Source organism: Dysidea avara, chromosome 4 (assembly GCF_963678975.1).
Source record: "Dysidea avara chromosome 4, odDysAvar1.4, whole genome shotgun sequence".
NCBI classification, from domain to species: Eukaryota; Metazoa; Porifera; class Demospongiae; order Dictyoceratida; family Dysideidae; genus Dysidea; species Dysidea avara.
In genome coordinates, this window is record NC_089275.1 from 27,712,012 (window position 1) to 27,738,378 (window position 26,367).

General features: G+C 37.8%; 1 protein-coding gene across 3 annotated transcripts in view; it reads left to right on the plus strand.

Annotated features, from left to right (window-relative positions):
* The window catches only part of LOC136254600 (uncharacterized), a 153,945-nt gene that overhangs the window by 126,282 nt on the left and 1,296 nt on the right, over window positions 1-26,367 (plus strand). For 2 of the 3 annotated variants that reach the window (XM_066047347.1, XM_066047346.1), the window contains exons 29-32: window positions 2,271-2,397; window positions 2,459-2,500; window positions 22,069-22,122; window positions 22,188-22,278. In XM_066047347.1, the coding sequence (XP_065903419.1) occupies window positions 2,271-2,397; window positions 2,459-2,500; window positions 22,069-22,122; window positions 22,188-22,278 (314 nt within the window). The remainder of the gene's footprint in view (window positions 1-2,270; window positions 2,398-2,458; window positions 2,501-22,068; window positions 22,123-22,187; window positions 22,279-26,367) is intronic. The other variant, XM_066047348.1, reaches the window with a different exon arrangement.

Consider the following 26,367-nt stretch of genomic DNA (forward strand, 5'->3'; position numbering starts at 1 on the left):
CTTCTATAAATGCACTCTTACCAGCTAAACACGATAGCAAGCCTCTCTATAACAAAGTCACAGACTTACTCATGGGAATTAAGCCAGGCCTCAACCGAGAAAGAAGCAGTTGGCCACTTACTGTCGCTCTCGGCAGCTCAAATCAATTAAAGCTACGTAGCTAGCTAGCTTCATCACGCTGGTGCAGTATGAACCAGGGGCGTAGATAGCCAGACGGTGGTGGGGGGGCAGGCACCCCCCACAAAATACTCGACATTGTTCATAATTGCACAAAAGGCTAATGACCCAATGATGGGCTAGCCAACATATGGTGTTGTATTATTACAGCTTATGTAACTAGCTACACAACTACTTCATTACTGATTGTTACCAGTTATCACTTATCAATGGAAATATTTTTGTCGAGTGTCATCACACGTGCCACAACTGTACTCCAACAAATTCGTCCACAATCCGGTAGAACTATATTGTGAATATTTTAGTACAAATACAATGTGTCACAGTTACTTACGTCAGCCACAGTCTGTGCTGCAGTCCTAGCACACTGGCACAGTATGACGACCTCACTGACTTCAGCTGGCGAAATTCAAACGCCATGTATTGGCACAAAATCCCAACTCTATACCTTTCCTGTTAGCAGAATTTGTAAGCTTGTGACGGATCATCTGACTGACTGACAAAGTGAAAAAATTAAACTGGCATGCCGCTACACTGTACGAAGATCCAGTGTGATTAACTCGGCTCGGGAAAATAAAGTTGGTCCATTTAACACTTTATCACCTTGTAGGTTTGTAGCATCATTGCATATCACTTGTCACTTCTGAGTTGCGACTCTTGTGAAGTCACTTTGAGAGATTCATCTGTCTAGATTCAAAAAATGCACTATCACTTGAGTAGTGTGGGCTAAATATAGAATTGTGTCTAATATTTTCGTTCGGTGAAGGCATAGGGTCTACACAGGGGAACCCCTGGGGATTCGAGCATACCTTATTTTTTGTGCATCGTTTTATTAATTGCTTGTAACGCGCAAGAAATCATCGTATTATGATCACCATTCACAAACGAGTTGAATGTTGTGTGCACTCGTGTAGTAGTGCACAAATAGTAATTTGGGATGCGTGTCAGTTACTGGAAAGCTTGTGACGGAAGTTTTAAAAAACATCACTTAGTGACGGGGGGGAATTCCTCCCCTTGCCTACGCCACTGGTATGAACGAGTATTAATAATGCCAGTTACACTGAGTTAATCACTGCAATACACACGGTCTCGAACTTACGTGGATAGGCACTCACCTCCTGCTACTTGGCGTCACCCCCACTCTTCGCAGCCACTACTTTAGCACAACAAACCAGTTAAAGCATTGCCATTGCTCGTGCAATATGGAAAAATAGCACTCGGGCATGGTCTCGAACCTAATACAGCACTCGGCTTTGCCTCGTGCTGTATTAGTCTCTCTCCCACGCCCTCGTGCTATTTTTTCCATATTGCACTCGCGGCGGTGCTTTAACTAGTATATAAACAAGCAAGCATAAATTATAAGTATATAAATTTGCTTTGGTATCAGATCAGTAAGTATTTTTCTGTATCGGAAGAGCAGTGGTTTGTCTTATATCATCTTTATTACATCTGTAGATAAGAACAATGATTTGTGTAAAAACAAACCTCAAAGTCATTTTTTGGTTGGCTTTGGGATACAATATACAAACAGAAGTTAAATCCATGTAAAAACAGCCAAGCTGTATAAAAGAGTGCAGCCTTCAAAAAGCCTGGGTGAAAATGTTGTGAAATCAAAGGTGGCAACCATGAAATGGCTGTAATGATGTTGGTGATAATATGTACGTATGTGTGGATAAATGTTATTCGAAACTAACGGAATACTCTTGAAATTCATTATATATCCTCGGTACCGGGGATTATAAATTAAATCCAGGTGGTCTATTGTACTGGTTGGGTTAACTGGTCATCCAACACAGCACAGGCTGTTAGCCTAGTCTGGCTTGGTTGACTGGTGTACTGGCCAGAATGGGTGATTAATCACTCGAATAAGACCATTAGCCTGCAAATAGACCTAGCAGTTCTATAACTATGGTACCTGATATAGAACTGTATTCTATAACTACCCATAATAGAACAGATGTGTTCTGTATGGCTATTATTATTTTTAGAACATTTTGTTTTTTTGCTTTGATCCTCCCACAAAGTTCTTTATACGTATATTGTAGTACATGTTGCTAAAAGTGTTTTACCAGAAAACTAATGTCATATTATAGGATACTAGTTAAGGCAGCTGTACTTTTACTGCCACTGCTTGGGCTAACTTGGCTGTTTGGACTACTGGCTGTTAATGAAGACACAGTTGTGTTTGCATGGTTATTTACAATTCTTAACTCTCTACAGGTATGGCAATTTAGCTGACTATTTACATAAACAAGTATGTATATAATCTCTATAACATTAGGGTTTCTTCATTGCATTGTTCTATGTGATCAGAAATGAACAGGTAATGTTTAATGCACAGTTGTAGCAACTACTGTAATTATTTTGTGTCTACAACACTCCTGGTCTTAGACACTTTAGGAGGGCCAGGGCCACATTATGAATGCCACATTATAGTATGGGGATTGGGGGAGAAGGGAAAGGAAGAAGGTATAAAGGTATTACATATCAGTGGGTGAACTTAAGTAGGTATATATAAACCATCAAGCTTAACATAGTGTGCAAAGCACACACAGCATGTGATTGTCAGCATACAAATCTAGAAGGTATATCATCTTTTGTAATCTACTTTGATTTTTCTATAACATCCATTTGAAGGGGTCTGACTAACAACTTTAATTAAATGTCTGTCAAGAAAATTGTATTCCATATAGGCTGTTGGTTGTATTGTACAATATTTCATTGACTGTGATAATATTATTCTAATATATACTTTAATAGAATGCACATTTTTTGAGAACTATTAATGGAAAACACTTAAAAACTCTACAAAAAATATGATTTTCCATCGGTAGATCTACAAAATTATAAATTTTTATTATTAAGTATACTTAGTCTATGGTGGTTCCAAATCAAATTCTAGTAAGTCTCCGTTCACTTTTTCCTGCAGTGAGTGTTCTATTAGAGTATCGCGAACCTGAGATTTGTTGCTTTTTGCTTTGTAACTCTGTAGCTGTTACTCCTTTGATTTTCAAACCATCAAAAGGCACTGTTATAACCTAAATTTCAAGTTATTCCTTCCCTTGAACGGTTTACCCTGTAACCATTGCAATTACCCTGTAACCATTGCAAAGTTTGATCTTTTAAAAACATTCATAGTACCATGGATATTTGTCAGATTTAAAGCATACTTTGTACATGAATTTACTTTTGTATGGTCTTCACCTGTACCAAATTGTCAAGGTATTCAAATTATGTGCTTGCATTTTATATGTGCTTGCATTTTATATGTGCTTGCATTTTATAACAATTTTCACAAAGTATGCAAAAAGAAAAATCTAGGCTCCAAGAGTCATTAAAGAAAAATGAAAAAAATCTAGAAACTTTGGCTGCCCTTATCTCACAAATGGCTCAAGAGAATTAAGTTGATCAAATTTGCTGTGTGGCCTACCCTACCTGGTAGACACCTATAATGCAATATGGTCTACTTTTTGAGAAGGGATCATGGAGCTATATATGCATGCATGAAATTGCATTTTCATTCTTCCTGTCAATATACACACGGTGTGGCATGCTGGCTTCTTGGCTGTCCGACACACTACAATGTGTCTTGATTAAAGGAGAAATTTGAGCACTGAGTGTAACAACTGTGTCTCAAATGAAGTATGTTGGTGACATGAATTTCTCATTTGTAATTTTGTCCTCAAACTTCTGATGGCTGTTTTCTGTAGATATCCTTTGACCAGAGCTCTTCTTGTAAAGTATTGACAAAATAATCTCCCTTTAAACAATAGCATCTATAATTTATTATACTAAACCCTAGTTTAACTGCATGTTTAGATACAGAAAAATTACATGTAGTTATAGTGTTATTATAAACCATTACAGCAATGATTAGTAAGTTTCCCATACACCACTATGAATTGGTTTGCATCAAAACAGTAAACATACCGTATAGTGGGAAATTTCCGGAGGGTATAATTTTCGGATAAGTGATCATTGTGAACTATTTCGGAAATAAATTTTCGGATAAACACCACAGTCAGCACTTGACAGAAATATACGGAATTGTGCTCTGGCAAGGAAGGTGAAGACTTCTGTGCATCATCAGGTCATGGATTACGAGTTGGACTTCACGTAATGCCTAATAGTGACACTAATCCCGTAAACAGCTGCTTTCTTCGCTATTTCTGCCTTCTCTTCTCCTGTGTAGCTACACCCGATATTCACCACATGGTTTCCCATTTTCCTGCTTCCACTGGCATATCTCCATCATTCTGATGACGCCTTAATTGGCAACAACAACGGTGCAGAACTAGGGGTTGTCAACAGGTAACTAAGAAATACTGGTATCGCCACTCTGTTTACACACCTTGAAATACTTGAGGAGCGCTATGTCAACTCACGATTTTTACCTAAAATTAATGTAGACTACGTATGAATATTAAAACAATTTCGGAAAATTAATTTTTCGGAAATTATTTAGTTTTCCGAAATATTCGAAAATTATACCCTCCGGAAATTTCCCGCTATACGGTATATACCTACGTGTATATGTTTTACAAGGATGTGTTTGTTGAAATAATTATACAAACTAGCTAGCCAATCTATAAATCATGGTCCAGTATACTGTAGTGAGTCACAGACCATAAAAGTGAAAAAAAAAACCTCAGCACTTGTAAGCACTACTGTGAGCTACTGTACAGTATTTATGCATAATATTACAATCTTCACTTCAATTATAAATACATCAACTCATGGATGTAGGAGAAATTATAAGCTCAATATTATAGACTGATGTAAATTATAGTGATTAGGCAAATTGGTGTAGACAAACTTGGACAATTCTTTTCTGTCACATATAGATTATTATTATTATTTTTTATTATTATTATTTAATGGGCTTGTAGATGCCAAGGCAAGCTAACTTGCCAGGCTAGGCAGCAGGCCTTTGAAGGTGCCCATATCTACGTAGATTGCTTCCAAAATTTATCCAAGCGCAGCTTGAAGGTTGCAACTGTTGGTGCTGAAATGATAAAGTCAGGTAAGGAGTTCCATAGATTGACTATTCTATTTGTAAAAAAGTTCTGCCTAACAAGTAATTTTGATCTTTCTTTAAAAAGCTTAAGAGAGTGGCCCCTGGTGGTAGCAGTATTTAAAGTAAAAAATGTAGATGAGTCCAAGTCATAATGTCGTTTAAGTATCTTATATGTTTCAATCATATCACCCCTTTGACGTCTGCAATACAGAGAATAAAGATCCAGAATTTCAAGACGGCTTTCATAAGTCAAGTGGGCTAATCCGCGAAGGTGTTTAGTTGCACGTCTCTGAACCTTTTCAAGGGTGTCGATGTCTCTGGCCAAGTACGGACTCCAAGATTGCACACAATATTCCAAATGCGGTCGAACATACATCTTATACAGAAATATAAACATATCATTAGAGTCAATTCTAAAAGATCGCCTAATAAGCCCAAGAACCTGTATCACATTATGACGCCTCACAGTTTAGTCCTCTCTTTCTCAAACTATTTCATTACTATTATCATGCTATAGTAGCTATATTATAACATGTTTTTAATTGTATGAAGAATACTATTATCAAGACACACGGTAGTGTGTCGTGCGGCCCAAGAAGCCGGCGCGCAACACCCGTGAGTATATTGACAGGAAGAAAGCAAACGCAATTTTCGCACCTCCGTAGCTCTGTACTGCATTGATGAAACAAAACGATTTTTTCTGTGGACGATTTTTGCTGTGGACACTCCCTCCAACTTCAGCACTCCACATTCCAAATTTTAGCGCAATCGCTTCACGCGTTCCCGAGATATGCGACTTCAAAAATTGGCTTAGTTTCTTCGTTTTTTTTTCTTCTAATTTTCTTCCTCTTTACGCACACTTAGGCCCCTATTCGGTGATTATTAGTTTCTCATCCAGCCTTTCTAATTATTATGATGCGGGCGGGAGGGTATTACCATTATACCATTATTTTATAATATTAACACACTGATGTACAGACCTTGTCCAAATTGTCTTTTTTTCTCACTACAAACATTTCCTTCACTACTTTTCGTGATGGCCAACTGTTTTTCGACAGTCAACTGAAAGCCTGCTTTGAAGAAGTCGATAAAGCACGATTGCAACTGACACTGCAGCAATTTGCTAAGGAAAACAACAGTTCTCCTGGTGATATATAGCGCATTGTAGCGTTCATCAACAAAAATTATAACAGTTTGGTATCACGTGTTCTACTGAGCATGCGCAGAGTAAATAATGGCTTACCATGCGGTAGCTTAAGAAGGATGCGGGCGGTGGATGAGAAACTTTTTTTTAAATTTTTTTTATTTATTTTTATTTTTTCCCGGGGTAACCAGCACCCCTTGCCACCACCCCTAGCACTAGGTGTTGAAGTGCTAGACAAAAATTGGACTGAGATTAAAGGGAGCAATTTAAATAATTAGGGGGAAGGCACCCGACCCTCTGATAGTACAAGGTCAAGTACCCTATGGCTGATGGGACAACCACTGTGGGAGCGCGCCCCCCCTAAGGTACGCAATCGCTGAGCGGAGCAACGAGAAGCTGATGCGACAACGTAGCCAAGACATCGCGCTGCTGTAGGAAACTTCTCTCTTCAGGGACAGTAAGTAGGCTAGACGTTTGTAAAAGATGCTGGTACATCCACTGATTCCACCAAACGTTGAAAAGACTAATGGGGTAAATGAACCCATCTCAACCTCCCTAATCCTCTGCTCATATTTCCTACGTTTCTCCTTTTCAAATCTCCGATACAATGAAGCCACTGGTGTAGCACGGTATGACGAAGCAGTTGGATTAAACACCTTAACATCAAAGAAAGCCCGTTGGTGGTGACCACCCCAGAACCCAACAGCTGAAACATCCAATCGTGCTCCATCCTCACGATTTGCAGTAGCGTATGTGAGTGTTTCACCAGAGAGAGACTGTAAAGGTAGCTCAACACACACATCAGTAGGCATTCCAATATCCGAGATTTTTAAATTAAAATAATCTCCGTAAATCCCTCAATAGAACCCTGACACAAAACAACAAAGTGCGTTCAACTTGCGATTGTTCCCTTATTCGAGCAGCTACGAAGATGAAACTGTGTATGGGGTTTGTCAACACGATAAACATCGTGGTGATGTTAGTTTTGTCGTCCGCGTAATTGCTAGGTAAGTTTTGTGTCTTATGCAATACTTTAATTAGACTATAGCATATGAAGAGTACTTTCAAACTTCGAAAAACACACTGTGGGATAGAAAGGATTCCCTTGTGCTTACTATGAAGTGGTTAATCACTTTGTCTCCGTTGGCGATTTTGAGCTACACAGCAATTGTCGAATGGCCGCAATTGTGTTATTGCTCAAAGCTATTTTGTTGAATCTAGAGAGATAAGAAGTGGCGGAACCATTCTTGAAGTGCATTATGGAGGGTGCAGTGAGAATATATTCAACCGAAATAAAGTTTCCTGGCCCTGATCAGTGGATTTAGTGTTTTTAAATATGGGTTCCACCTTTCAAACTGAAGCATGCTAAGCATGCAGAACTAGCTATGGTAGGAAAGTTTGGCGGAAAGAGGAAACATTCACAAATTTGCCACAGTAGCCTATTTCAGTTTCAAATCCCATTTTATTTGTTCACCATGCAATGCTTGCATTTGTGTGTTTATTTACAGGTAGACTAGACCGATTCACCAAGTTATTGATGTACTAGTTACTGCTGATGTTTATGATAACAATGTTGTATACAGTGTGTTGTAATTTCAGGAGATAGGTCATAAGTATTGGCTTGTGTGATTGTGTGCTGAACATCATGACATCTTGCTTGCTACTGATGGTCAACAATTGTAACCCATTTGCTTTATTTTATAATAACTAGAGGTAATGTACAACTTATTTTTTTCCCTAGAATGTCACACAACAGTTGAAAAATGTTTCACAATTATTGAATATTTGGTATTCATAGCAAGTAGATTAAATTCTACATTGGGAATTTTTTATACCACAAGTAGTTTGATAATGTATAATGAGTCTCCTTTGTGAGTATTGTAGTTTCGCCCAGTGGTGGCCAATTCAGTGAGAGGATATTCCAGAAAATGCAGATTTCTAATTAAGTACAGTGAATGCACAATTTTAAATAAGCTATCGCATGAGCACAGCTAGCTAAATTGATGTATTAATAAGTTATGGTGCACAAATATTGTTAACATGAACTGTAAATACTTTAGTTATAGAAAGCATTAAAAATCTACTTGAGTCGAAGTTCTCCTTTAGCAATATCTTCTAATAAAGGATATTGACAAACATCACCCTCATCATCATATGCAATGGAAAATTCACCAGTGTCTTCATTATAGCTAACAACAGTTCCTGTAAACCAAATCATTTCACCACCACAATTAAAGAGATGCTCAACTCGTTTGTAAACAAGAAGCTGTGGATTATCAAAGATTTCCTCTTCAGTAAGTGATGGTAATTCCTCATGTGGTGATAGTAATTTAATTAAATTCTCTTTCAGCTGAGAAGCAGAAAATGTTTGCCGCTTGTGTGAAAATTGGAAGACTGTTTTGTCAGAATGCTCTTGGCCTAGGACTTTCTTACGGAAACTTATTTGCACTTTCAAAGCAGTTTGTTTAGCTTTGGCTCCTTTAAATCTTTTCAAACCATCACTTACTTCTAGTTCCGTTATCCAAAGGCCTCCAACCCTTTGAAGTTTTTTGCTTAACTCTTCTTTCTGTTTGATCTCTTTCACTCTTTTCTTTACTATTTCCTCTTGGCGTCTTTTTACAGTTTCAAGACGTTGCACTTCAATCTGTTTTCTTCTCTCATAAAAATTAGCCTTATGAGCTGCGGTGAGTGAAATTGCTGTTTCAAACAATTGCTTCTGCTGAGCCTGTGATTTACCTTTAAGCCATTCAGATGTCCTATTATGTGAATATAATATTACCGACTCCAATGCTATTGAATTGGCATTTGGCTTCTGGGCCATGAGTTGGTCAAGTACAGCAAAGTCACGTTCCGGAGCAACATTAGTTGTGGGAACAGATTTTGTTTCTTCAATCAATGCTCTGTCTGTGGTAGAGTTGTAAACTCCTCCAGGCAAGTGATCGGGTAACAAACGCTCTGCAGTAAGAGTGAATGATTTGAATAATAATTGTAGCAACTCTTGGACAATTACATCACTTGTTGTAGACTGAAATAATTTGTCTGCCACAACATCATCCACACCCCGGTCATTATTAAATAAACCCTGCTCTCCATTAAGAACACCTTGTGCATCCTCACCCCACCTTTTGAACAAGGTGTGCATTTTAGAATACGTATCACTCATTTCCAAAACTGAAACAGATGAATGCACAAGGTGCCGCCACAGAGGCCCAGTCACTACCTTATCAATGATTCCTAGTGCTTTGCAGCCAGCAACAAAGGTTGGTACACATAGATCTGACAAGACAGCTTGTAATAACTTGTTCAGTTGGCCATGACTATGCTTCAAATAATCCTCCATGTGCTGCTTGAGGTAGTACACTCCAGCAGCATCATAAAAAATGATGTTAAAGCGGTTACCACGAAATGGAGCAAGGGGAATTCTGTGTATTCCCTTGTCTCGTAGGTATGAACGAAAGTAAGCTGAGCATCCTGCTTGTTCAGAACCCCTATGAGTGAACGCCTTACAAGCAGTCCGAATTAGACGTTGGGTTCCAGATGTAGCACTTGCTTTACCATCACCGTCAACTAATTCCCACAGTTTCGTGGTAGCTTCAGCAGCATCAGCCAGTGCAACTAAGAAATGCAGGCCGCAGAAGAAATTGTTCATTCTTATCACTTGCTTTTTTTCCTTATCTCTTAAACTTGACCAACCAGCGAAGACGTCAGGTAAAATATCAGAGCGATACTCAGAAAGTAACTGATTGAAATGTTTCTCTGCTGCATGCCGATCTGACATGGAATTCTTTAATTTCACAATGATCTTGGATGAAACCTTTGCAGATTCTAATTTTGCTTGAACCAAATCTAAATCTTCTAGAATTTCTTTCAAGGTATCTAAGGTATCTTGGGCTGATCCTGAAAAAACATGGCGGATGCCAAGTATGTAAGTGTTATTATCTGTTGCAATGTCAAATGTACCATAGTGTTCTCCAAATTTGGTGGTTCCATCACTTTGAATTGTGTAATTATTCTTATCATCATAAGACAATTCCTCTCCCAATTGAGCATGAGCTAATGTCAAACATTCAACCATCATATTGCAAAGAAGAGATTTACTTGGCAACTTATCAATTGATAAATCTGTAAGGTTCTTCAATACCGTCATTATAATAGGAGCAACTCTTTTGATTCCGACATTTAATGATAATAATTCATAACAGCAAGCACGGATATTATCTGTATACCTCCCATTCTGAAAAGTTGTCACATGCAGATCAGGGCTGTCTTCTAGAATAGTCTCAACTGTTTCTTTCAGTTTGGTGTTTTCTTGCTCAAGGTGATCCAACCTTTCAGTCAGCTTACTCGATTGCTGCTGATGTTGAGCAATATTTTCATCTGCTTGGTGTTCATATGCCTCCTTAAGATCAACAACCATTTTCTTCCAATAAGCCACTCTGTGTCGTAATTTCTCCTTATCCCTTTGAAGCTCTTCTACCTGTGGTTTCAAACTTGTCACTTCATCATTCAAGCACTTCAATGTGTCAACCTGTTCACTGATTTTCCTTGCCTGGAGAGCAATTGTGTCTTCTTTACGAATGAATTTCTTTGAAGTATTTCGATGCATTGAATACATTTTGTGCCTTAGCTGCATTAGCTTCCTTTCTTTGACTTCATTGTCTAACTGACTTTGAGTTAAATTTCTGCAGAGCTCAACATTGATATTCTGGAGTACTTTATCACAATGCATGTACAATGACTTATCTCCCATCGGTGAATCAGCAGCTTTTGTGATTTTGTCACAGGTCTGTGGTAAATGGTATTCATCTTGCAAAAATGCTTGAATCCTTTCTAATTTTGATTGAGAGTTTCTTTCTTTCTTCAGCTTGCATAACTTGGCAGAAACACGTAACACACTTTGGCGAATTGCACTGACTGAAGGAAAGTTTTCCTTTGCACATGGTGCACCAAACTGTTCCAGAAGCCATTTTCTAAGTGTTGAATATGTGTAATCTGAATTACAGTTCATAGCACCAATTAAATCAAGCACCATTTCATTTGTGACTGAGGGCTGACTACAAGGTGAATGATATCCTTTAGCTGCACTAAGTGGTTTTGATAGTGCCATATCTGATCTGTGAGACCATAACATAAATGAGAACTAGTATAACTGAGCAATACATAGATTGTGGCATGTAATTGTAATGGCTGTTACAAAAAAAAGTACAGTACTCCTCATACACACAAACATGCCTCATGATCTAGCCTGCCAAATGCATAGACTACATGGCCAGTTTATAGTGGTTGGTATACAGCATACACGGAGACGACGCGGCATTTCTTTGAGCTGTGCGAATAATTGCGCGCTTAACATCAAAGTGCTGTCACGGAAATATCGGTCCGGGTAAAATCGGTCCGGCCGGACCGATTTTGGATACCAAAACTGGTCCGGCCGGACCAAATTTGGTTGACCAAGTTTAGTCCGGCCGGACCATTTTTGGCATCCAAAATTGGTCCGGCCTGACTAAAATTGGTCCGGCCCAAACTTTGTTGGCCACATGCACCCCCTGACCACTTGGACCAATTTTGGTTGGTCCGCGGGTGTACCCGGCATTGTGTAGACAGGTCGGTCCGTGCTAAGTATATTGTGATGGATCACTGCAGCCGACTTAGCCTGGAAACTATATAAATGAGTAGCGTAGTTTAATTTCCCGAGTTCTGTGATTTACGGAAAATGCATGTAGTAGCTAGAAACTAAATTCCATGATCTATATATGCAGCGATGAACACAGTCGCAAAATTAATGCTGTTTTAATTTAAAGCAGTGTGGTATGATAAAAGTCCTGTATTCTTCTTCTCCATGTCAATAGCTAGCTGGGAAGTAGAGGTTTTCTTCCGGCATACATCAACTCAAATGCATGGTCAATGCTGGATTCATGCATGGTGGTCAATGTTGCATACAAAAACACAGGTAACAAAATATTCTCCCCAAGTACGTTTTTATATGTTCAACCATGTTTGAATGTGAAAACCTTTTCTTGTATTATTGATATAAATTACCAATTAAATTTTTTTTTTAAAAACGTTCAATAAACTTCACAAGCATCATCAGCTCTGCAGTGTTTGGTTGAATCTTTCATCCAGCCTGTTTGTGTTGATTATGACAAACAACTATAGCAACATGATGGAAATCACCAGCCTATGCTTGATCACTTATACTTGAGGATGGTAGACAATATATAAAATCTACCATTAAAACATGTCTTATCTTCAACTTCTGCATAATTATATAGCTCAGAATTTAATTTGTTAATTCTGACCCTTGGTCAGTTTTTTATTAATCTGGGAATATCCATGCATGCACGCATTGTCATAAACAGATACACATATTATTTCAGGGACTGATCCAGAGGGGTGGATGAGGTGGCTAGCCACCCACCATGCATGGCCTTGCAGCCACTCAGACATGCATTATTTAATAATGAATATTACTGACCATGAACACTCTTTTGTTATATCAATATGAACTAAATCCCTACATTGCATCAGATTCCAATGCTAGCTGGCTATAACCTTACAGTAGATGGTAGCAGTATACATGAATTTATCTATGATCATGGGCAGTATATTAACTATTACCAGGCAGAGAACTTCTTGAAGGAAGATATGGGGTCTGCTTTAGGATTGAGTCGATTTTACTTTTATGTCTGCAACAACTCGTCCTAAGGCTGTGGAATAATGCGACTGCATGCCTCAAAATTTTAAGTTGGCTAAGTAGTAAAAAACATACTGAGAATATTTTAGCTATAACCTTTATAAGGTGATGTTTCTTCCTGTGGGGCATGTCATTAGTAGGAGATGATAGTTCACATTTAGTTATTCAATGGAGTAAACCTAAACTATCATCTCCTACATATCACATATGACAGAGAGGAATGTGCAGTATGTGCACAGGTGTTACATAGCAGGTGTATTACAATTTGTTTTAACCACTGGTGTTAACTCATGATCAGCCTGTATACTGAGATTACAAAATACATTAGGCCAGGAAACTTGATTACTAGTTTCTCATCCACAAAAATTCAGATTTCCATGCAGGCGGGAGGTCATTTTTCATTGTTCATTAGTAAAGAAAATACTCCAAATCAGGCAAGTCTGTTATAAAGGTTAACTATAAAACCTTTTAAGAACTATTACTTACTTATTAGCTACCACCGTTTCTGAGGTGCAAGTGACATTTGCCGTGCTGTAAAATGATAACCAGCCTTCCTAACATCAAAATACGCGTGTACACGTGATTGATAACAGCAATAATGAAATAAGAGGCGGTGCATGGGGTAAAAAGGGATGTGGGCGGGGATGCGAATCAATTAATCAACTTTGTCCGGCCTTATTATGTTCACAAGGGTATATAGGTGACTGCTCTATTAGAGTATCTCGATCTTAAGCACCTCCAATGCGGCTAGCTGATCCCGTGCATGCAATGATCCGTGCCCTTGTTGGATAACCTTTTAAGCACAAATCCATGCAGTGATAATGCCTACAATGCTCATTATTCGAGATTGATAAATGAGAATAGCTATAGCTAAGTCGGCTACAGTGTTCCGTCACAAACAACTTATAGCTATGCATGCATCATTGGCTGCATGCGTTAGTGGTCCACCCGGACCCATTTTGGTCGACCAATATTGGTCCGAGTGGTCAGGAGTGCATGTGGCCAACTAGGTTTGGACCGGACCAATTTTGGTCAGGTCGGACCAATTTCGGATGCTAAAGATGGTCCGGGCGGACTAAATTTGGTCGACTGAAAATGGTCCGGCCGGACCGATTTTTGCCCCGGACCAAAATTTTCGTTACAGTGCCCCATGAATAGCCAATGATAATACATTGGCTAAGTGGCTATGCCATGTAGAAATATCTCTGCGTTGAAGCCATGTAGCTAGCTACCAGTGCAACAGCTATATCATTTTAAGCAGTCACGATATAGCTACCTTCAGTTTAATGAGAGAATCCGCTGTTGATATATTGCGTGGCTCACAGGCAACTGCCTAAGGCTTACTGAATACAAATCAATTTAGCTAAAATAATGCATAATACTACTCTTGTCGTCTTGACATACAAGAAACGTTTTATTATAAGTTGAGGCTTGAGTATAGGTTAGTTATATAGCTATATAACAAACACAAAAGCCAAGTTTTAAAGTAATACGTGACTTAAAACTCACCTTAGAGCTCCATATGAGCTAAAAACAATGTCACCACTGTCTTCGCCATGTCAACAAACCGTAGACCACTTTTCATCAACGTACAAGCTTGGATACAGCTACAGCTACAACAATAAGTTTCACAAAACTCGATTGTGCCATTTTTTAGTACAAAATATATGGGCAATCGCGGAGAAAAATTGCACCTTTTTTCGCAAAAAAATCTTCGTGCGCATTCCCGTAGCCACACCCACCCTAATAAACTATATATATTTGAGATCGGCAATCAATACTCTATATCTTCAGCACATAAAAAGTTCGATTTTCAGAACTTTCAAAATTGCGCTGGAATGCCTAACATCAGTACAGACTTCTGACAGGATGGCAGCAGTAAAATCCCTAAGTTATAACATGAAATCCAACTTAGGCCAGCAAGTGCGAGATCGAGATACTCTAATAGAGCAGTCATCCTAATAGAGCAGTCACCCTGAAGAGAATTCAAGAGATCAGCTAGAAACAAGTAACCTGTATAGAGATCAGCTACAAACAAGTCACCCTGTAGAGAGATCAACTACAAACAATTCACCCTGTAGGGAGATCAGCTAGAAGAAGTTACCTTGTGGGGAGTTCATGCAACTATGGAAAGAGATAGTTCAGCTACAAAGAAACCACCATGTAGAGAGTTCAGCTACAAAAAAATCGCCCTGTAGAGAGATCAATAGAAGAAGTTACCTTGCAGAGAGTTCAGCTACAAAGAAACCATCATGTAGAGAGTTTAGCTACAAACAAATCTCCCTGTAGAGAGATCAGCTAAAAGAAGTTCCCTGTAGAGAGTTCAGCTTCAAACAAATCACCCTGTTGAAAGATCAGCTAGAAGAAGTCACCTTGTATAGAGAGTTAAGTTACAAAGAAACCACCATGTAGAGAGCTCAGCTACAAACTAGTGACCTTGTAGAGACATCAGCTAGAAGAAGTTACCTTGTAGAGAGTTCAGCTACAAAGAAACCATTATGTAAAGAGCCCAGCTTCAAACAAATCACCTGTACAGAGTTCAGCTACAAACAAATCTCCCTGCAGAGAGATCAGCTAGAAAAAGTTACCTTGTAGAGAGTTCAACTACAAACAAACCACCCTGTAGAATGATCAGTTAGAAGAAGTTACCTTGTAGAGAGTTCAGCTACAAAGAAACTATTTTGTAAAGAGCTCAGCTGCAAACAAATCACCTGTACAGAATTCAGCTACGAACAAATCACCCTGTAGAGAGATCAGCTAGAAGAAGTTACCATGTAGGGAGTTCATGCAACTATGGAAAGAGATTGTTCAGCTAGAAGAAATCACCTTGTAGAGTTCAGCTACAAAGAAATCACCATGTAGAGAGTTCAGCTACAAACAAATCACCCAGTAGAGAGTTCAATAGAAGAAGTTACCTTGCAGAGAGTTCAGCTACAAAGAAACCATCATGTAGAGAGTTCAGCTACAAACAAATCGCCCTGTAGAGAGATCAGCTAGAAGAAGTTACCTTGTAGAGAGTTCAGCTACAAAGAAACCATCATGTAGAGAGTTCAGCTGCAAACAAATTACCTGTAGAGAGTTCAGCTACAAACAAATCTCCCTGTAGAGAGATCAGCTAGAAGAAGTTTCCTTGTAGAGAGTTCAGCTACAAACAAATCAATCTGTAGAAAGATCAGCTAGAATAATTTCACTTTGTAGAGAGTTCAGTTGCAAAAAAACCACCATGTAGAGAGTTCAGCTACAAACTAGTGACCTAGTAGAGACATCAGCTAGAAGAAGTTACCTTGTAGAGAGTTCAGCTACAAAGAAACCATTTTGTAAAGAGCTCAGCTGTAAACAAATCAGCTGTAAACAAATCACCTGTACAGAATTCAGCTACGAACAAATCACCCGGTAGAGAAATCAGCTAGAAGAAGTTACCATGTAGGGAGTTCATGCAACTATGGAAAGAGATAGTTCAGCTAGAAGAAATCACCTTGTAGAGTTCAGCTACAAAGAAATCACAATGTAGAGAGTTCAGCTACAAACAAATCGCCCAGTAGAGAGATCAATAGAAGAAGTTACCTTGCAGAGAGTTCAGCTACAAAGAAACCATCATGTAGAGAGTTCAGCTACAAACAAATCGCCCTGTAGAGAGATCAGCTAAAAGAAGTTACCTTGTAGAGAGTTCAGCTACAAAGAAACCATCATGTAGAGAGTTCAGCTGCAAACAAATTACCTGTAGAGAGTTCAGCTACAAACAAATCTCCCTGTAGAGAGATCAGCTAGAAGAAGTTTCCTTGTAGAGAGTTCAGCTACAAACAAATCAATCTGTAGAAAGATCAGCTAGAATAATTTCACTTTGTAGAGAGTTCAGTTGCAAAAAAACCACCATGTAGAGAGTTCAGCTACAAACTAGTGACCTAGTAGAGACATCAGCTAGAAGAAGTTACCTTGTAGAGAGTTCAGCTACAAAGAAACCAATCTGTAAAAAGCTCAGCTGCAAACAAATCACCTATACAGAATTCAGCTACAAACAATCACTCTGTAGAGAGATCAGCTAGAAGAAGTTATCTTGTAGATAGTTCAGATACAAACAAATCACCCTATAGAGAGATCAGCTAGAAGAAGTTACCTTGTAGAAAGTTCAGCTACAAAGAAACCATCATTTAGAGAGTTCAACTTCAAACAAATCACCTGTAGAGAGTTCAGCTACAAACAAGTCTCCCTGTAGAGAAATCAGCTAGAAAAAGTTACCTTGTAGAGAGTTCAGCTACAAACAAATCACCCTGTAGAGAGATCAGCTAGAAGAAGTCACCTTGTAGAACGTTCAGTTACAAAGAAACCACCATGTAGAGAGTTCAGCTACAAACTAGTGACCTTGTAGAGACATCAGCTAGAAAAGTTACCTTGTAGAGAGTTTAGCTACAGAGAAACCATTCTGTAAAGAGCTCAGCTGCAAACAAACCACCTGTACAGAATTCAGCTACAAACAAATCAGAGATCAGCTAGAAGAAATTACCTTGTAGATAGTTCAGCTACAAACAAATCACCCTGTAGAAAGATCAGTTAGAAGAAGTTACCTTGTAGAGAGTTCAGCTACAAAGAAACCATTTTGTAAAGAGCTCAGCTGCTAACAAATCACCTGTACAGAATTCAGCTATGAACAAATCACCCTGTAGAGAGATCAGCTAGAAGAAGTTACCTTGTAGATAGTTCAGCTACAAACAAATCTGCCTGTAGAGAGATCAGCTAGAAGAAATTACCTTGTAGAGAGTTCAGCTACAAAGAAACCATCATGTAGAGAGTTCAGCTGCAAAGAAATCACCCTGTAGAAAATTCAGCCACAAACGAATTGCCTTGTAGAAAGATCAGTTAGAAGAAGTTACCTCATAGAGAGTTCAGCTACAAAGAAACCATTCTGTAAAGAGCTCAGCAGCAAACAAATCACCTGTACAGAATTCAGGTACAAACAATCACCCTGTAGAGAGATCAGCTATAAGAAGTTACCATGTAGGGAGTTCATGCAACTATGGAAAGAGATAGTTCAGCTAGAAGAAATCACCTTGTAGAGTTCAGCTACAAAGAAACCACCATGTAGAGAGTTCAGCTACAAACAAATCTCCCTGTAGAGAGATCAGATTATAGAAGAAGTCACCTTGTAGAAAGTTCAGTTACAAAGAAACCACCATGTAGAGAGTTCAGCTACAAACTAGTGACCTAGTAGAGACATCAGCTAGAAGAAGTTACCTTGTGGAGAGTTCAGCTACAAGGAAACCATTCTGTACAAAGCTCAGCTGCAAACAAATCACCTATACAGATTTCAGCTACAAACAAATCACCCTGTAGAGAGATCAGCTAGAAGAAGTTATCTTGTAGATAGTTTAGCTACAAACAAGTCACCCTGTAGAGAGATCAGCTACAAACTAGTGACCTTGTAGAGACATCAGCTAGAAAAGTTACCTTGTAGAGAGTTCAGCTACAAAGAAACCATTCTGTAAAGAGTTCAGCTGCAAACAAACCACCCGTACAGAATTCGGCTACAAACAAATCAGAGATCAGCTAGAAGAAATTACCTTGTAGATAGTTCAGCTACAAACAAATCAGAGATCAGCTAGAAGAAATTACCTTGTAGATAGTTCAGCTACAAACAAATCACCCTGTAGAATGATCAGTTAGAAGAAGTTACCTTGTAGAGAGTTCAGCTACAAAGAAACCATTTTGTAAAGAGCTCAGCTGCAAACAAATCACCTGTACAGAATTCAGCTATGAACAAATCACCCTGTAGAGCGATCAGCTAGAAGAAGTTACCTTGTAGATGGTTCAGCTACAAACAAATCTCCCTGTAGAGAGATCAGCTATAGAAGAAATTACCTTATAGAGAGTTCAGCTACAAAGAAACCACCATGTAGAGAGTTCAGCTGCAAAGAAATCACAATTCAGCCACAAACAAACTGCCTTGTAGAAAGATTAGTTAGAAGAAGTTACCTTGTAGAGTTCAGCTACAAAGAAACCATTCTGTAAAGAGCTCAGCTGCAAACAAATCACCTGTACAGAAATCAGCTACAAACAATTCACCCTGTAGAGAGAGCATCTAGAAGAAGTCACCTTGTAGAGTATTCAGTTACAAAGAAACCACCATGGAGATATCTGTAATCAATACCACCATGGAGATTTCTGTAATCAATATAATGTATTATATATATGTGACCGGATTTGCAAAAAGGTACCTTTTCCACACATTTTACATACCAGCAAACAAAATGATGTAACTGTTGCATTCGTATACTGACTAACTAGCTCTTAGTATCAAAATATAGCCAGATACTGTAGCTACAATTATGGAAATTGTCAGGCAATTATATGCCAAGACAAAAAAGTTATGAAGCTTCAAAGTTCAAAAAATGGGTCAAATTTTGTGTGTGAAAAAGGTACCTTTTTGCAAATCTGGTCACATATAATGTGCACATTTACTGATAAAATATTTAAAGTACATCCACTTCATCTTTTCTTCTTCCTGTGGAAAAGAAAAAAGCTAGGTTAGAAAAGTCCCAAAGCCGGCCATAGGCCAGCTTTGGGGTATACAAATACAAAAAGAAATGAAATCTAATCAAAAACAGCCAAGCTGTAAACAAACAGTGCGGCCCTCAAAAAGGCTATGGTGAAAAAAGATGTGAAATCCAAGGTGGCGGCCAAGAAATGGCTGTGATGGTAGGTTAATGGTAAAAATTTTAATAATGACAATTCAGGTGAATTTTGTGCCAATTGACCAAGCGGCACCAAAATTCACCTGAATTGTCGTTATTAAAATTTTTACCATTAACCTACCATCACAGCCATTTCTTGGCCGCCACCTTGGATTTCACATCTTTTTTCATCATAGCCTTTTTGAGGGCCGCACTGTTTTTTTACAACTTGGCTGTTTTGGATTAGATATAAGTATCACCTGAAATTTTGACAGATTCTCCATAAAATTGCTAACTATACATATGTACTGTACTTTTAGCCAGTAAACCTGTAAAAAAAAACTAAAATTGTTTTCTTGAAATTAGCAGATGGACTAAATAACAAATACAAACTGTTTTATTGGGATAAACAATTATGTAATCATGAATGCAGGTTGTCATATGTAATGCTACGGTTATCATACAGTGCAACAGTACTGTGTATTAGGGATCATGAAGGTTTAGGCTTTTCTGGCAGAAATATCATCCTAAAATCAGCCTCATAATACTTCATGGGACCTTGGCAGTATTTGTGAGATATAAGCAAGCCCAAAAGTGTCTATGGAACAGCCAAAACCACTTCTGGTAAGTTGCCATCACTGTGCAAAAAGATATGTTCCTGTGATGTTTCTGTAATGAACTTAAATAAGATTTTCAGGAAATGTAAAAGTTCATCACAAAATTTTCATAATTCATGCATATTTCCTGAAAGGAATTAGACAGTACACATTCATGCATATAATTACAGAAAGATAAATTAATTGTGACAATTCTGTACACAATTCCATATACATTTCCTTTAATTCAGGAATTATGCACATTCTGGTATTTCTGACTCAATGAATTGTCATAATTCATTATGCATGAAACGTCAGGAAACATAATTTTTTGCACAGTGTATGTTACTGACTGACTGACTAACTGCCTGTAGGCACCGGCCGATTATGCCGGCATAATTTAAAGCATAGTAGGTGACCAAAAGCATCAAGCATAATGCCAGCATAATAGGGGCGATATTTGAAAATTTAATTAAACTGTGCAATACGCGCGCCTGAAAGACGGAAAATATTCACTCCCAATAGTATTATTAGTGTATTTCATATTTAAAAACATGTAATAACGGTAATATAACTTATTGAACCCTTTATTTGCTGGTTATTCACTCTTTGCAGAAATAAGATCGAGATACTCTAATAGAGCAGTCACTCACTCTAATATAGCAGTCAGGAAAGGCTGATATACTCTAATAAAACAGTCAGTTGTAGAGCATAATCTTGATTTTGAAAGCATAATTTTGAGCATAATAGGCTTAATTTTTTAGCAATGCTCAAAAGCATAATAGGTAAAATTTTGGGCATAATAGGCCGGTGCCTAACTGCCTGCCTGCCTGCCTGCCTGCCTGGTTGCCTGATTTTTCAAACAAGTGTAAGTCAAAAACTGCTAAGACCACAGGTCTGATGTTTTCACTGTTAGACATCACTTAAATGAGCCCAACCGGTGCCTTTTGGCATACCACAGTACATTGAGTGCATGCTTCATGGACTTACCTGTGTCGCATTTATCTTTGTTGACAGCAAATATGTTAATTCATGGTAGCACAGTGTGATGGCTTCCCTACATAATGGGAATCACTTGAAGTTTCCATTGTGACTGGATTGATTGCAGAGGTCCTTTACGTAATTAATTATATAGTGGTCTTCGCTTGTAATGTTCTGAACATACAGTATATAGCTGAAGGTGAAACATAATGGCACTATACTTTCAGTGATAATTGATAGTTGAGACATGCCTTCAGACACAAAATGGTATTTCTGCATCCTTCTTGCTTTTCATGTGGTAGTCTATGCACTGGTGTATTAGTCATAACTACATTATAAAAGTAAACAAAGATATAGCAGGAAAAATTAAGAAGTTTCAGTCTGATTATAGATCATAGCCATATAAAGTAGTGAAACAAGGGAGGTTACCTACACCTGCAGATATACTAGTGGACATTCAATCCCAAATTCAGTCCTGGGTATAGACGGAAACAGGGATTAAATGTCCACTAGTATGTCTACAAGAGTAGGCTCACTACTTTTTATGGATATGATTCTTAATCAGACAGATTTTTCCTTCTACTTGTGTACAGAGAATTGTGGAATCTTTGCAATACAGGAAGTCACCAAAAATGTGACCTATCAAAGTTGTGGTGATGCAGTTTGACACATTTCAATGTTGATGGATCACGTTTTCGGTTGGCGCTTTACGGTTTTTTGCAAACATTCCACAAATATATATGACTGTCTTGAAATTGTATTGCTAAAATTTTCATTTCTTTCTTTTTATGCAGTTTCTGAAATTTGTTAAAGAACATGGCAAACTGAGTTTGTTCTCTGAGGTATATGTAAGTAGTTGTAATTGAACATATAAAACATACTTACCATCTTTTCACTGTTGGTGTTTCCACAGAGTAATAAAACTAATACTACAAAAACATCTAATGGAAACTCTTCCTTAAATGACAAAAATAATATGATGATGTTAAATTCAAAAGATCAGTGTAAGTTTAACGTTAACTTTAGAGTGATACTGTATGTGTAGTGGATTTAATATACTGTACTGTATATAACTAATGATGTCAGTAATAATACAGGTGGGTGATTAAAGTTTCAAAGTCATTGATTAAAGGTGATTTCTCTCACATTTTTATCAAAAAAGTTGCAACATTTTTAAACTCTCATTTAAAGTAATGTATAATGATATTAGTGAAAGTGTGCTACATCAATACAGAGTCAATAACTTTGAGGAGGATTACCAACAACTACAGAATAACTTAATTTGAGGTCATAACATGGCAGATTGTAGGCCAAGAAAGCCAACATGCCACACCATCAGTATATTTACAGGAAGAAAGAAAACAGTATTTTCACGTGTGCATAGCTCCATGGCCCCTTTTCCAAAGCACACCATTTTTGCATTATGGCTGTCCGCCAGGAAAGGTAAACAACACAGCAAATTTCATTAAATTTTCACCAGCCATTTGCAATATGTAGGCGTTCAAAGTTTTGATTTAATTTCTTCACTTCTTTTATTCTTCTTAAGCTGTAGGGGGGCTACAAGGGCTTTGATTTATTTTAGCACACTTTGCAACAATTGCCATAAAACGCAAATGTGTAACTTGATTACCTTGACCTTTGGCACAAAATTAATGAAGAGCGTATAAAGGTGAATTCATGTATCAAGTTTGCAATGAATCTGATGAATACCACGCAGTTATGAGCATTTATTCATGTAAAAAAGATCAAATTTCTGTCATGGCTACAGGGTAGCTAAACTGAGCATGAGAATAGCTTGAAAATTGATGTGAAATAGGTTGGTCATTGTAGCAGTGCTTTTTGAAAAGCAATAGAGTTGCAGTATAAAGTTATAAAGCAAATACCAAACAAGTGTGAAATTGTGGGATTGAACAGTCACAATGGGGTAAAAAAGGGGCACAGAAGTGTTTTAAAAACTTATCATAGTTTAGACCAGGTATCTCTCTTGCATCCTTAACCACTGAACTACTGCTACGTATCTTCACCTAATTTCAGCTTTATAAATGAAAATTCTAGTTTAAGTCTGCTTATAAATCAATGCTTATAATTTCATAGATCTACCAAAAGAAGTACTAAGATTACTTTAGAACATTCTTTGTAGGTATGTATGTTCTATCAAAAGTTCTCAAAAAAATATTCACTCTATTAGAGTTAGGGATGAGCCTATTTTGCTTTTTGTTTCCACCCATTTTTCTTTCTAGCAATTCTTTTATTTCTTACCTATTTTGCTCAAAATTTTCCTATTTTGCTGAGCATCAGTAAAAATTAATTGCAGTATCTCTAGCTTACAAGCATGAGTGACTGCTTTATTAGAATATTTCGTACCTAGTGACTGCTCTATTAGAGTATCTCAATCTTAATTCATCATTTTCTATGAGCATATGTGACCGGATTTCACATAACAAGGCTTCCACACACACAAAATCAAACTTACGATTTTACCAGAAATGGATTGCTGGTCTAATACACTATCATATTTCACACTGTACTTCCTTCAGCACTGACAAGTCTGGTTTCTGTAGCAGCTTTCTTCCGACCCTGTCAAAGCCACGAGTGTGAGATTGGCACCATTAAATGGCCATGGCTCTGTGATAATGGTGTGTAGTGAGCTGGGACTTCACAGAGAGCTCGCCAATAGTGTTCTCAGTCAATTTGAAGTAATCTGAGTGCCATGGAGGGCCATGGAGAGCCCAAACTTGGCCTCTGGATTCCAATCGTCTTCTTACTTCGTTTTATATCCGTATATTAAGACCACCGTCCACCCCCACCCTCCCACCCTATTAGTACCGCCTGTGATATTATTACCCGCTCGAAAAAAGCTGCTCAAAACAGGGCAAATTATGGGTATCAGAAATGTATACACCCACTCAGTGATAGCTAGTGAACAGATGAACAATTGGTGCAAATTTTGTTTGCACAGCTGTAGGCACTGGGAAGTTATTACACAATGATTCCTTAAAATCGCCATATCTCCTAACAAAGCTTTGTGCGTCGAAGCCTTGTTTTGTCAAATTCAGTCACATATGTTGTCCTAATACTATGCGTGACTGTTCTATTAGAGTATCTCGATCTTTTTCATACAAAATGTGCTAAGTTGTCATTCCTTGGTACCCATTTTTCCAATTTTTTACCTATTTTTCCAGCATTTTGCTCTGCTTTTATCAACATATTTTTCCAAAAAGTCTGCCAGCAAAATCGGTGCATCCCTAATTAGAGTATTACATAGATATCTCCAAATATTGAAGTAAACCGGGTATACCAATGGAAGTTCTATGTATGCTCTATTAGAAATCCTCAAAAAATGTGCACTCTATTAGAATACTACAATAATATTACCACCAATAGAAGTACTAGATTGTTCTAGAACATTCTATATAATTATTATGTTCTATTAGAAGTCCTCAGAAAATGTGCAATGTGAGTAAACACAAACTCAAAAGCAGGCTGGTTTTGATGCCATAAAAAAGACGTGAAATACACACAAAAACAGCCAAGTTGTGGAATAAATGGTGCAGCCTTAAAAAGCTGAAAAACGTTGTCAAATCAGAGGTGGCGGCCAAAAAATGGCTGCAATGATGTTAATGATAATAAATTTTAACAATGCACACAGCTATTAAAAATTTATATTATTGCAGCTATTTCTTGGGCCCCAGGCTTTTTAAGGCTGCGTACAACTTGGCTGTTTTTGTGTGGATATGTGTGAATATTAGATGCTATAGAATCTCCTCTTCTTACCATTAATCTTATACTTTAATGATGAGCCAATATCTAACATTCATTCCTTGAGTTATTCTTATGCTCTTCTGGCAATATAACTGCTAAAGCATTTAAGGTAATTTCTTAAGATTTGGATGTTCTACAGAGATAAGGTAAGAGCATGCTTATCACTTGTATTTTCAATAGTAGAATATGCTTCAATAGTTTGGAACCCCCATACACAAGTAAAGATTCAACTAGAAAGAGTACTGTCTATTTAGTTTGCTAAACTTGCGACTGGGAATGCATTGTTACACCATTACTAGAAAACGACACTTAAGCGCTGAAGAAAAATTGCACAAGAGTGGTATTGCTGTGCTGTATATACACATGTACAACCTTACAGCTCTGAAGATTCCATCCTATTACACCACTACTGCAAGACTTACTAGGAGGTGCAATAACATGCGATACATTTTCCCTCCTTGTCCACAGATTCATATAAATTTAGTTACTTTCCTTGTGCAATCCATGATTGACATAATTTCCCTATCAGAATCATTGAATTGAATCATTTGCTTAGATTATCATACAGTGTACATACTATATGTGGGTAAGTTTTGTTTGAGATGGTTCCCTGGACAAAGCAGCATAAGCTGCCTGTCAAATAATTAATTCAAGTTATCAAAGTTTTCTCTGGCTGCTCAATTAAAGCACCTTGATATTTTCAATTACAGCTTAGTGGTTGCTATATAGTAATTATTTTGTTTTTGTTTAGTTACATTTCTTCAGGAAATAATGTTATTTGGAATTAGACTATGGCAAGCATAGTATGCTTTGACGTTTATTCATTAATGAAGTATTCAAAATCTAATAGATACCTGGGGTAGGTATCTAAACTGGTTAGATACCCGTGACAAATTTTTGTCACGTGGTTTGCTGGATTCCAGTCACGATAGCCATCAGAAATCATCGCTAGAGTGTAAAGAAAGCATTGCTGGATCACAAAGATGAATGTATTCATCTAGGGAGCCTACCAGTAAGTTATTTTACACTAATTCAATCAGGAAGCTGCCATTACGACAGTGACAAGAACCGTATGAGCCATAGTCTAAATCGTTCGCCCTCAGTGATTATTTTGCCATTCCTCAGGTCTCTAAAATAGTGAAGATACCTGGATCTGTGCAATAACCTATACATAATTTCACAGTATGTATGTGTATAAAATAGGCAGTGTTATATAGGAAGAATAATTGAAAGCACAATATACATATTTCTAGCTATTTAAGAGTAGCAAATTTAACTATCCTGGAAAGTTATGCATATATTACAGCTGCTATTTGGATAATAAAGCATAA